Consider the following 14,170-nt stretch of genomic DNA (forward strand, 5'->3'; position numbering starts at 1 on the left):
CAGGAGTCTGGTAAGAGTAAATCTGATATGGCAGGTTTGTGTTTATGCACATAGGCATACAGTGTAGTAAAGGTGATGCTGAGTTTAGATCTTTTTTTTTTTTTAATCAAACTTTAACCAGAATTTTGCTTTGTACTTTTGCTCAGATGGAAGTTTAGCACTTATGTTTATAGGGAGGACTTCTACTTTTACTGGAGTATATTCCTATAAGCTTTCTATTATTTTTGCAGTTCATGGTAGCCTAGTGAGACTCGCCCATAATGACAACAAAAACACAGGTTCAAACCCCACCTTCTACCATTGTGTCCATGAGTAAGACACTTAACCCTTAGTGTCTCCAGGGGGGACTGTCCCTGTCACTACTGACTGTAAGTCACTCTGGATAAGGGCATCTGGTAAATGCTGTAAATATGAATGTAAATAAAAAGAACATTTTGCAATGTTTTATTTCCACCAGTAGATGGCACAGCAACATCAGGTCTCTTCATTTAATGGGCGCGTTCTGTGCTGCTGGTTCCCAAAAAGCAGCAGGTATCCTGGGAACAAAACCAAGATTGAAAACTGGCCGGACTGACTGGGGAGCCTGAGAACCAGTGAAATAGGTGATTGTGGATGAATAGGTGATTCCATCAAAGTTTTACAGGCCAACATGCATGTGTTCTGATGTTGTCAGGATGTAGGCTTTCATGCGTGTTTGCATTTCTCTCTCTCTCTCTCTCTCTCTGTCATTTTAAGCTGCTCTGGTGGGAGGAGCTTCATGCCTACCAGCTCCGCCAACCGCTGACCAATTGGCAGCCACAAGAGATAAAAGTTTGGTTTCGAGTGGTCGGCTAGATATATCGGCCTGTGATTAGGTTGCTCTGTGTGGAATTTGTTGCCTGTGTAGTGTGTTTGTTTGTAGTGTGTAGGCCTCGGTATTGTGCGTGTTTATTTGTGGTGAATGTCTTGTTGAAATATAGTCTCACTGTAAATAAATGCACTCTTCTACCATGTGTTAGTCTTCGTGCATCTCACTACCCCTTTCCCAAACCCATCCTGGTCACGTTCCTCTACATCCTCAGATGAGGATGGGACACAGTAATTAGACAGGAAAAATTGTGGGGAAAAGATTCTCAATATATTTATTTACAATATTATAAAGAATGTCCAGCATTTTTATTAAAAAACTGAAAAATAATGTACATAAAGGGTATCAACACAGAATTTGATATAAAATGTGTTCGTTTTTCTAGCAATAAAACATATTTTTCAAACTGTGTGGATGCTTAACGCCAATGAAATTCACTGCATCCAGCTAAAGCTGTGATCTAGACTTCCTGTTAATTAGGTGATCAACACCTCATCTGATTGGTCAAATCAAACATTTCACACGGACATTAAATAAGTGATCAAATGTAGGATTGTTACATATTGGAAGTAAAGTCACACAAGAGAGAAAAACTAAGACTGGGCGGACATGCCTGTGCAACCTTGATCAGTTTCTCGGCCACGCTCATGCGGGGGTGTACTGATCGTACCCACACACCACACCCACGTCCTCCTGGTGGGAGCAGTTGTTTTTGCCCACCTTGGCGTGTTTGCAGTCCAGCAGTGTCTCCTCCGTGCCGTCACACTCCACGTCATCCAGCAGGATGGGCATGCCATTACCTGCACCAAACTCCGCCCTCTTGGCCACGCGTTGACCCACCGGGAAGCCCAGCTGTCTGCAGACCACCGACGCTGCTTTGCTGCTGAAGAGGTCGTCGCAGACCGTGCCCCACTGTCCCCGGATGAAGATCTCCACCCTGCCCCTGTCTGTCAGGCCGTCTACGTTCACCAACCTGACCTTCCCTGCACGAGACTTCCTCCGCCTCTGCTTCTTTGGCTTGGAGCCCCGCCCTGGTTTCTCCACCTGGTTGCTCCCAAGTCGATCTGGTTTATTTCCTCTGTCCCTGGGCTTTTCAGGAAATTTGGGCAGGGTGACGTCTGGCCTCAGGGTCTTGGAGGTGGCCTTGGGTGCTGGGGTCCAGTGCAGTGGCCGTTGTGTGGTGGGTAGCAGCTGAGAACTGTCTGGTGCTGGAACCCTGCGCCCAGTCTGGACGGGGGACCTGGTCCTTGGTGCAGGGGTCGGCCGGGGCAGCGGGACAGCAGGAGACTGGGCTTTTCTCATCAGTGGAGTGGTGGCACCATAGCGAGGCCTGGCTGTGGTTGCCTGCCGTGGGGCTTTTGTTGGTGCAGGTATTGGTGTTGTTTGGGGCTTGCGTGGTGGCCGAATAGTGGTTGGTTGCTTGATTGTAGGCCTTGTGGATTTTGAAGTGGTAACTGATGGCCTTGTTGTGGTTCTGGCCCCCGGAGGGATCCTTCTCGCTGTTGGCTTTGTGGTGGGTGCTGCTGTTGTTCTTTGCTTCTTGTTTATCACAAATTCTAGACAAAGGATCGTAAAGCCATTAGCACGAAAAAATACAATTCAAAATATCCTGGATGAAAAGGAGGATCAGTTCGAATGTAGGATCACTTACCCTCCTTGGGGTGGAAGTGAATCAGCTTGCCTTTCATTTTGACAGGAGTGGGCTTGTAATTGCATTTGCCTGGAGGTGCTCTCCTACACAATGAGAGAAATGAGTCACAGCAACCCATCAACATCTCAGCAGCTTCCATCCCAGCTTGCCACAGTAAAGCAGAGCGCTGCAGGTGATGTCACTTTCCTCTCATGATAAAGCTGCGATAACATTGAATTAAAACAATGCAGACGTTTGTTTGCTTGCTGTGCGGGTATGACCTATGACACGGATGTAAAATTTATCCAAACCATAGAGAATAAGCTATGAAATAATTCACATTGTTTTCAATTGGAGATGCATGGCTGCTGGAAGTTTTTTTTCTTCCCCAGACGTGTAGGAAGTGGAAATCGGAATTGGCCTGACTGAACAAATTTTTTTTTCTTGCATTTACTTTTTTAGTTTTAAATATGCATTATAGTCTTCATAATATGATTAATCACAATTAATTCACTGCTAAATGTGAGAACATTTAATTATTGGTTCAATTAATTGACATTCAAATGATGGCATAAAATTTACAGAAAGAAGAATCTAGTACACTACATTAAGTTTATTTTATGCCTGCATGCCTTGTCGGTGAGGTGACACATGCACTCGACAGACATATTATAACCTACTTTTTCAAGACTAACAGGGAAGCGTGGCCACGCCCCTGCTCTTAAAGGGCCCTGATCAATCGAGCCTAGTGTGAGACAACTGTGAGTGATCAGGACCCAATAATGACGTTAACTGGTGCCAGTTAGCCAGCCTGGGCATCACAATGTCTTTTCATTTGAATCTTATAAAGGAACATGATGACATGGCTGACAGTGTATGATCTTATATCCTTGTGTTAATTCTGGAATCTATAAAAGGTCCTGGTTAGGATTTGACTGGCGGTTTAGTCAGATATTTTTACCTTGAAGGGTCAACTATCTTATATACCACTCCAGCCTTGGAATGAGCACTGGGGACCCCTGTGGCCATGAAGAAGAGTTCTCCTACACAGAAAAAAAAACCAATTCTTCAAGCAGAGTCAATGGAAAGTCAAGGGCCTCTTCTGGATTTACTGAAGTAAATAGATCTCTTGCACAGAAGTCAGCTTTTTTTAAAAATGAGTTCTTTCTGAAATTTTGAGGGAAAAAAAGAAGGCTGTACAGTACGTACAATAGCACTGCAAAAATACCCCCCAATGGGTCCTGTTAGTTTTAGACTATTTTCAGACTGAACAAGGTTTTTTTTAATGTGACAGCTCTCAGGGTTACCTGCCTCATCTTCAGCGAAGGAAATGATGTACTTGTAGTAGCTGTTGATCAGCTTGGGGAAACTGCATGTCTTGTCGGTTCCCATGCAGACCTCTGTGTAGTCCCAGTCTCCTGTGCGGAGATTCTCTTTTAGGGACATAAGCCGTCTGCAAATTCAACATAAGTGAGATGTCATGCCATGCCATGCCGTTTATTAATCGGAGTTGTTTTTATGTTTGTAGTGAAGAGGCTTCAGAAGAACTGTCAAAATAAGACAATGTACAAGAGACAATAAGACAAGACAGACACACTGAATACAGACCCACTCATGAAATCCCCGAAGATGTACAGGCCATTTAGATTGGGCATCTGGCATCCCCGGTAGATATATCCTCCAGTGACTGACTTTCCCAGTTTGTGTGGATAAGCAAAAATAGGCAGAATGTCATCTGTGGAGACGACCCCCCCCAACACAAATGTATATATTTTATTGTTTACATATTTATTTTTATAAAAAAAAACACACATACACACAATAAGATAAGCCGAGCAATAAAAACAAAACACCACTGCCTTGCTCCAGGCTACCTTACAGCAAGAGCTGTTCCCAAATAACGTTCACGTCAGTGATCAACCTCGACTCGGCCTTCGACATCAAAATACTCAACGTGTACGATTGTGTGTCTCCCTTTAGTGAAGAACTGATGGACAAAAATTGCACTTGAAATATAAGACATGAACAACAGGAACCAAGTTGTTACATTTAGGAGTTACTCTGTAATTTAATAAACTTTTACGAATTAATAATGAAATAATTAGTGTAGTGTTGCACGTATCTGAAGACTATTAACAACCAAAATTTTGCCATAGACAATTGACTTATATGAAAGCAAAGTCTTACCTAATGAGGAGTTTAGACAAAGCTTCTTGTCATAACAGGAGAAGCCCTCTTTGGCCCTCCAACCATAATTGCCACCTTTGGTGATGAGGTCCACCTCCTCATACTTGTTCTGACCCACGTCACCGCAGAACATACGGCCGCGGCCGTACCCAGTGATGGGGTCGCCGCGGTCAATGGAGCAGCGCCACATGTTTCGCACACCATAGGCATAGATCTCAGGGTGTGACTCCTTTTCCTCCACAAATGGATTGTCGGAGGGGATGCTGTATGGCGCACCATTTTCATTGTTGTCAACATCCACCCGAAGCACCTTACCCAGAAGGGTTGACCTGGAAAGAAGATCAGATAAGACTGTTCAAAAAGACTTTTCATTACAAATATGTCTAGAAGTCTATATGGTGTATATATTGTAAAAACATTATTGTAATGTTTTTCATATGTAAAATGAATATGTAAATGTGTTCAGGTATGTGAGTGTATGTGGAAAACACAGATGAGTAGGTGGACAGATTCCAGTATGGTTACATTACTAAAGTTTACTGGTGACATTTCTACAAATGTAACTTATCAATCCTCAATTACTCCTATTGACAGGTTTAAACTGTAATCAGGAGCAAAGGCAGTGATATAAATGTTTTTTTTTTATGGGCAAAATTTATTTTCTATTTTAAGCCAAAAAAATTTGATTTAAGGAATTGTTTTCTTAACTGAGTTTCTGATACGCTCTGCTTGGTTTTAAAAAAATGAAATAAGGCAGGGAGCATAGCTGCCTATTTTTCCATAAAAGTAAATGGCTGGGGAGCTTTAACTGTTGAACATGGCAGGGCTAATAATCTGGCAGCACAGGAAAGAATATGTCAGAAGCATGGGATTCTTTTTAAAAACACCTTCTAAAAGCAGCAACAACACGTGTGATTTATAAAATGTGCAATCTTTCAAAGGCACTGTTTACAGGGGTGTGGGATGAATGTGCAATGCTGTAAGTCACACACCGTAAATAGAAAGCCCTTGAACTAAAAGGACTGTAAATTATGTCCATAAAACATTTGTGTACTGCCAGGTACAACATTTGATTACTATGTTCTCTGGAAAGTAGGTCAGGTGTGATAGTCCTTGGTATATTCTCTAATGTTTCTCTACAGAGCTCCAGGCATTATCACATGACACCTTTTAAATATTACTTTTGACCTCCCCTGTCGAGATCTGAGGGGACAACAGCCAGCGGGCACCCCCCTAAAATCTTCTGTCTCTGGGTTCCTGGGCATGGAAAGTGTGCAGCAGTGCAATAAAGCCCATTCATACAGGGCAGCAGCATGCTAGACTAGTTCTGTACTTGTCACATACTTGGTGTTGATTCAATGTCCACTGTCTGGTGTCTTTATGTTTGTGGCTCTCGGTAGACTCACTTGGCAATGGTATTCTCACCTTCTCTGCCAAAGAAAGTCTGAGCCAAGGCTAATATTTTGAACTGCTGGCACTGTCTGGACGAATGCACACATGAGCCCAGGCCACTGGACTGCCCAAGCCAAGTGCCAGTGAGCTCTAGTGACATATCACTGCCAACGCCTTGCTTATTTTTACATTAACACTATTGTGCTGTCGCCACTGTCTAAATATGACACCAACAAATTCAATAAAAAAATCTAATATGTATTTGTCGGTTGTGACTACAAACTGAAGGTCAGTGTTCAAATAAATAAATTCCTTAATAAAAGACACAGAGCTTATACAATTTAATCAAATATTCTCCTACTTTGGGGTTGTTTTATAGAATCCATGCTTAAACTACACAATTGCTAGTAAAAAAAAAAAAAACAGCATGTACTATGCTAACATAGAAATTGATACAGCCACAGATACAGTTCCATTCATTAGATAATGTAAAAGTGCACTATGCACAAATCATAAAATATCATTAAAACATTATTTTTCTAGATTTGAAGCTGAGTCATTGGCTTTAAACAGGGTGAGAAATTTTCAAACTCCATTTGACATGCATCTTCTAATCCACTGAACAATTGCCTGTTGGCTTTTTCATAATCATATTTTCAGATATGAACAAAGAATGACTTAACAATGACTTTTGTCAATACAATCCTGTTGTCATATTCTCATGTGGCTCAACGGACACCTCAGAGTTATTTTTACTCACTTGTTCTGAGAGTTGCCGAATTTGCCGAAGGGGTCTCCTGCTCTTCCACCATCACCAATGAAGATATAGAGATAGCCATCATGGCCAAAAAGAAGTTGACCACCGTTGTGATTTGATGCTGGTTCAACAACTTCCAAAAGAGTTCTGTAAAAGGATGTCAGTAAGCTATGACCTTGCAAAAACATCATGCCCATTACACATGGCCACTTGCAAATATGTTCAACCCAAGTAATTACATACAAAAAATTTTAACTCTGTGAAGATTTTATCAATTGAGTTTTTATTTCTTGGAACTGATTTTAGTGATATTTGTTCTTGGCAATTTGCGGTGGAATTTACCTCTCTGAGGAGTGGTCCAGCATGTTATGGTCATCTGTGGACATCATGAACTCGCTGATACGGATCCTCTCCTCCTTGTTCACTGAAACCGAATAGTAGACGTAGACCTTCTTAATGGTGGTAAACTGTGGGTGGAACGCCAGGCAGAGGAACCCTCGCTCGTCACCAGACCACGGGGATGTCAACACGGCTTTGGTCAAGTTCAAGAAAGGCAGGTCCACGCGTGAGCCATTGGCCAGGTAGGTCCACACGTAGCCCACTTGTTCAGCCACCCAGAAGCGGTGGGTGCCATCGTTGGCGTGCACCATGGCAACAGGATTGCGCAGGTCATTGGCGACCTCCTGAAGGCACAGCTGAAGACAGCCCTCAGGATCCGCCGACACGTTTCCCAGGTTGGCATTCAGACCTGCGTTGGACAGTACGTTTGGGTAGCAGTAGTCTGGGTCCTTCAGCACCAGGAAGTTACAAAACTTGCCACGGTCGTCCTCGATGGAGGTGGTCACGTTGTTGTCAGTCAGCAAGCTTAGAGTGTAGCGGCACTGATGCCAGAAGTCAGAACAATAGTCCCCACACAGCCCTGGCAGCTCCCTCAGGGGGGTGTTGGCATCCTCAGCATCATAGAGGTGGGCAGCATATGGAGAACATTCCTAGTGATGAATAAAAGACAAGCTTTTCTTGTGACTGAAATTCATGGGAATTCATAAATGCTTCATGAACAGCTACATCGAAACTCTGCAGCTACACCTTACGGACAGTGAGGAAGTCTCAGCGTGTCCTGTGTACCAAGTGTGTCCTTGTTCAGGGCTTAGCTGGTGACCATCTGGCCAGCGGCCGGATGCTATTGTGTGTCGGACCACCTAGTCCATGTCCGGGGGGTGATGGGGGATTTATTCTGAGCTTGATTTGTAAACTACAGTGATAATTGAGCACATATGCATCAATCTTGGAAACAAAACCAGTGGAAGACTCTTTCCCCTGTTCCTCATTAACCCTGGTGAATCATTCTTGATGGGTACAGGAGACTGGCCTTTAGCACATAGCAAGAGCTCCAGATGTTTGTCTTTGAAACTGTCCCACCAACATAGAGACTCAGCGGACCACTCTCTACCCTGATGCTGGTCGTGAAAATTTTATGCGACATGTCTGTTCATTGTCACAACACTGCATTGGTAATTGTCCATCATCTAAATCATATCTGCTCAGCCGTGCGTCTTTCATCCAAAACCATTGTTAATGAGTACAGTAGGTGCTGGATATTGGTGACAACTTTTGATTTCTGTCCAGTAAAGACATGGCCAAGCAATGCTGATTAGGGCGATACCATGGTACCGTTTGTGAGAAGATATGAATGAAGTCAATTTATTATATCCAAGGATGTGGTGGTAGTAGCCTAGTGTTTAACACACTGGCCTATGAACCAGAAAAACACAAAGTCACAGGTACCAACCTTGCTACCCTGAGCAAGACACTTAACTCTGAATGTCTCCCTGTAACTACTGATTGTAAGTCGCTCTGGATAAGGGCATTTGATAAATGCCGTGCAATTTAAATAAACTTAAGTTGAATTTTGCAACTTTATTTAAAAGTCTTAGCACTTGAAACATTTTACCTATATATTTATTATTTATGTTATCATGACTATTGCACTAATACACTTATACTCATTTTTCTCTAGTTTCAATGTATTTGAGTGGTTTAGCCATTGCATACCATCCAGATATCAAAATCAGCTTTAAACCTAAATTCTGATGCTTATAAAAATGGAAAATAGAAATTGTTGTGTTTGTCGTTGCACATGCATCATGACGCATGATGAGATACACTACCAATAGGAAGAGGAAACTGTTTTAATCTGATAGTGTTTAGTCCTAGAAGCATCACAATGTATAATGGAGACAACGACAAACCTTTTCTCTTTTCTACATGTGTTCTATGTATATTTTTTTCAAAGAATACATTCATTAGTAACTATATTGATTCAGTTTGCTCCAAAAAAGGTTGTGGTTTTGTCATATGGAGGGTTAATTCTTTTTTTGTACACATAGAATGATTGAGTGTCTGTCATTTTATCACTTGATAAAAGAAGATGAAATAACTCTTTTAAAACATCAACAAAAAAAACTCTACTTCTACTCTAGTGAAAAATGTGAGTTACCTTTGCCACCTCTGATTACATCATCAGTTCATGTATGATAATAAAGGGGACATCACATCACTTTTCCTCACATCTCTTTTATACGGACAAAATCAGATGATCACTATGCGATACATGAAAACACTTTCACTCATTTTTAATAAACATTATGCAGAAACAAGTACACTGTGGCATCATCTGTATTTTATTATCGGACTATTTTGGCTTCTCTGCACCATCTTGCCTTGAACAGACCTGAACACATTTTTTCCAAGATTTACACTAAGCCGAAGCGTACTAAATTATGTAAAGTTCTTGCTGGTGCTCTTCTGTACAGTAGCCAACAACAGCACAAAGGAATTTAGCAGTGGACTGCGGTAAAATGCTGGGCCTACGTGGGGGTTTTTACAAGCAGTTTGTCACGAGGAAGATTCACTAGGAAGTCGCAGCAAAAGTAGCGGTGTTCTGTGTTTGAACTCAGATGTCACTGAATACAGATTTAAGATTTAAGAGAATTGAACACCATTTGTTTCCATTCCTTAAAACAGTTTTTAAAAATGGGGTGTGCACTGTGTGCACCGTGTGCTGTGTTGTGTATCACATGTGAATCACAATCACTTCACTTTACTTAAAACAGTTTTTACTCCCGTTACACACAGGAAAGGAGTATTTAAACTATGAATAGCATAATTGATGGACAACCTGGGAAGCCAAAAGTGCATTTACTTAAAGCCACATGTCCGCCACACCCACAGCAAATACGGCTATGATGCAAGATGCTGCGCTCAACCTGAAATTGGTGGAAAGTGGATGGAAAGGAGCTCGCTGCGGCCATGAGATTTCATCTAGACGCTGTAATTTGATGCAGAAATGTGCACTACTCAAAAACCTCAACATATCTGCCAAAATCAGAACAATGACTTGTTTTTCAAATTTTGTTAGGGTTGTACAGTGCAAAAAACGATCATATATTTGGCAGATCATTTTTACTTGAAATCTAGACAGTGTAGGAAGAATGATTTGGCTTCTCCTTCAGTGTAGTAAGGAAGATTTGGCTTCTTTTGCTTGAAAACAAAATCCTGAAGTGGAAAACATAGATCTTTGATCTTTTTTCAGTACTTTCTTGTTTATTAAGATGTCAGTGAACTTGAGGAAAGAACTGAGAGCATCTCTGAACTCATGTTGCGCTGTTTATCTCTTCAGACAAGCAAGATGTGCTGAACCTTGGTTTGAAATGAAGGCTTTGGTTGTGTTTATCCCCTGGCCCACAGTGACATGGCTCTTTGTTTGGAAGATCTGAAGCGCTTCCCCAGCGCTCTCATCACAGGGCGGCTCTCTTTCTGCCACATTAACTCTTGCTCCAGCTCTGCTCTTCTCTCTCTGCTGCTGCCTCTCATTTAAAATGTGCTGTAGTGCTGGGTACAACGTGGTCTCCTCGTTTTATGGTTGATTGTTGACTATAATAGAGTAGTATGCATATGAGTGTTATGAGTGTGTCAAAATTAAATACAAACAAATATATAAGATAAATAAATCCATAATTAAATAATAAAAAAAATCAGTATGACATGAATGATTTGATTGACTATAAATGAATATTAAATGAAGGAGTGGCTGCCGCTCTACTTCTGGGCCAACAGGGGGAGCCAGGGCAGCAGAGAGGACGATGACCCGGAACTGGAAGGACACTTTTTGATGCTGATTTCTGAACACACTTTCTTGAGACTGTGAATGGATGTCGGCGAAACCCTTCTTCATCCTCTGACGCCTCTACAGCCTACTGCCCGCGGACCTTGATCAAGCCAGTGCCCATGCCATCCCCCCGAACCGAACTCTTCCTCTCACCACACCCCTGCATGCCCACGCCCCCTAGCTCTTGGCTCCTCCCATCCTTCTTCTCTCCTACGCCCTACACGCCATTGTCTTCATCATTCATCACCTTCTGTGTCCTGCTCCAGCCTTCCAGTGTCTCTGCTTCCTCTGTGCGTTCGCCATGTCTTCACAAATTAAACTTGGGCACATTCAGCACATCATGAATTACTGTCTGTTAGTCTGACCCATCACGTAGGTGGGCGGGACTGACGCTAATCCATCCTAAGATTATACAGACAATAGTCCATTGTCATGGGCCATCACCACACCTCCAAAAATATGTGCTGCTTGAAATGTAGGGTATGACTGAGTAAAATAAAACTTGTATATTCTCTAGAACAAAGCTCTTATTGCTATGTGCTCAACAATATAAACCAGCAAATCTCTACAAGGCTCGTCCCGTCTATGAGATCTGCGTCGTCCAGCAACTGGCTGGGCATTCACCCCACAGCTTATTCTGTCAAATTTATGGAGAAAGAAGGAGAGGCCGTGGAGAATGGAGGGGAGGTCTCAGCCCTCCTCAGGTCAGCCTGGAGCACTGCTGACTTGGCCCACAACCCCCCCAAACTGTAATTTAGGGAGGGCAGAGCGAGGCTGGTGTAGCTGAAGTTGCAGCCTGTTTGAGAAACACCTTCTCTAAAGAAGGTCTTTACATTATAATGTCAAGGGACATGGTGCGTTTAGATGCTTCACGGTCGTTTATGTTCTGTGGCTTCATGGCTTGCTTCACAGTAAAGGATGGAAAAAGGAGCAATAAGGGGTTAATTCTATTTTTTTCCCTCTACGTGTGCGTTTAAGTTCCATCTGAGAGTCAACATAAGGAACCTCAAAGGGGGCCTTTCGTTCAAATGGGGTTGGCCAATAAAATGAGCTAGAGAGAGAGAGAGAGCGAGAGCGAGACGCATAACACATGGGAGCTACAGTCTGTCTCTCACACGGCTCCACGTTGACACCACGTTGTCGGCGCTTACGGCTGACGGACGTCTGGAAATCCTTAAGGAACGTAGAACAATCACATCCGTGGGCTGGGAAGCAGCTGTGGTCTGGAGTAAATATTTACAAGTTCAACTCTATCACCCACACACACACACACACACACACACACACACACACCTTTCTCTCCACTGCAGCCGGTTCAATTCTCTCTTTGGGAGTATAATATATCCTGTTGCCTAGCGTATGGAGGAAGTGGACGTTTTCCTGGTCAGCGGGCCTCTGATGGATCACAAACAGCTCCCTGTGTCTGCAATAAGTGCCCCAACAAAGGCCATCATTGACCAGAGCTAAGTGACCAATGGCATCAGGTCTTGCCTCAGCCAACCACAAGGCCTCCTCTGCAGCTGGAGGGAAATGGAAATGCAAGAGCCCTAAAAGCAGCCGCGCTTTTCGTTTTCATTTTCAGCGCAGGCGAATCCGCTGTGGCCGCAGGATTTGAGGCTTAAACCCATTGGCAGTGGTTCAGTGTGACTCATAATTACACGTTTTTGTACTTAGGATGCATTTAGGTCCATTTCTGCACATGATGCATAATAGCCAGGCAGACATGCCACATTTACCAGGATCGTTGTAGCATGAATGCAGTGTTGCACGTGTTATATGGGTGGCAGTAGCCTAGTGGGTAACACACTCGCCTATGAACCAGAAGTCCCAGGTTCAAACCCCACTTACTACCATCGTGTCCCTGAGCAAGACACTTAACCCTGAGTGTCTCCAGGGGGGGACTGTCCCTGTAACTACTGGTTGTAAGTCGCTCTGGATAAGGGCATCTGATAAATGCTGTAAATGTAAAAGATTTTAGCAAATTACCAACAAGCTTGTGTTATAAGCAAAAATCACGTATGAATCAGTCACACTTTTTATTTGCCAGAGATTCGACCAAAGTAATTTTTGCAAAAAAAAATATCTCTATATATATTTATTAGAACGATTATTATTTTGTAATAAACATTAGGCAGTGCACTTTACTTACCTGACAGAGAATGTTGCGGATGTACTTCCCACAAGTAACGAATCCAGAGTGATCAAAGTAGTCCATGATCTGATTAAAGCGCTGTGATATCTTACTGTCCTTCTCCAGGTCGCAGCAGCCAAACTTGGCATAGTCCTTACAAAAGGTCAGAGGCTCTGGTGGTTGGAAGGGGGGTTTGTAGTCCAGACACTGTGGATGGGCACCACCTAACCTGGGTGTCAGGAGCAGCAGCGGCAGCGCGAGCAGCCAGTTGTGGAGAAGAGGGGCTTCCCACGGACTCGCTGCATTCATGGCTGTGGAAAGTTCACCTCGCCGAAGCTGATGGACTGGCACGAGTCTGAGCTCGTTTCCAGGAATCCCCCTTGGCCAGTGTGCCGCTCCCTTCCCCACTTTTACTCTGTCAGCAGGGTCTGGAGCAGACACTAGACCGGCGAAGGAAAATCATCAGCGCTGCACGGCCCTTTCATTCAGTCTCAGCCACGCTCACACACACAAACACACATGCAAGCTTGTCCACTCCCACTGTTACCTCCTCTTTCACTCTTTTTCTCCTCTTTTCCCTCCTGCCCTCTCTCAGACACATGCATTCCTTCCCATTGCGGCCGGTCCATATCACCCTGCTGTAGTCTCCCTCCCCCTCCACATTCCTCTCCTGCACTCTCTTTTAGAAGCTTTTTAGAATGTGAGAAGAAAAGAGTGGAAGGCTGCACGTGTGGGTCTCCTCTCTATATGTGGGAGGTGTGGACAAGTTACTTGAGGACGTGCACTGGTAGAGGAGAGCAATGGACTCACATCACTGTGCCTGACAGCAGCGTAACAAAAGCCCCGTAACAAAAGCCCCGTAGAGCGAATGAGGGTTAAATAATTACACTTCAAGGTCTCCCAGGGGGCTTCATAAGATGAAGATATTCATCCGGACATTACGTCCACAATTCCTTTTAAAACGGTTGCATTATTTATTTTATTTTTCACGATTTTTATTCTCTTGGAGCCAGACATGAGTATGAGTTCAGATAAAATGGGCAACCCATTTCTTTGAC

General features: G+C 43.3%; 1 protein-coding gene across 1 annotated transcript; it reads right to left on the reverse strand.

Moving 5' to 3' along the window:
- Positions 1–1,095: 1,095 nt before the first annotated feature.
- Positions 1,096–13,906, reverse strand: LOC114769774 (HHIP-like protein 1). Its single transcript, XM_028963112.1, has 9 exons — positions 13,131–13,906; positions 7,156–7,802; positions 6,817–6,960; positions 4,665–4,993; positions 4,086–4,212; positions 3,785–3,930; positions 3,439–3,520; positions 2,499–2,581; positions 1,096–2,403 (listed from the first exon to the last, which is right to left on the reverse strand). Exons 1-9 carry the CDS (start codon positions 13,419–13,421, stop codon positions 1,493–1,495), a joined length of 2,760 nt encoding a protein of 919 aa, XP_028818945.1. The 5' UTR covers positions 13,422–13,906; the 3' UTR covers positions 1,096–1,492.
- Positions 13,907–14,170: the final 264 nt, after the last annotated feature.

Source organism: Denticeps clupeoides, chromosome 19, assembly GCF_900700375.1.
Source record: "Denticeps clupeoides chromosome 19, fDenClu1.1, whole genome shotgun sequence".
NCBI lineage: Eukaryota > Metazoa > Chordata > Actinopteri > Clupeiformes > Denticipitidae > Denticeps > Denticeps clupeoides.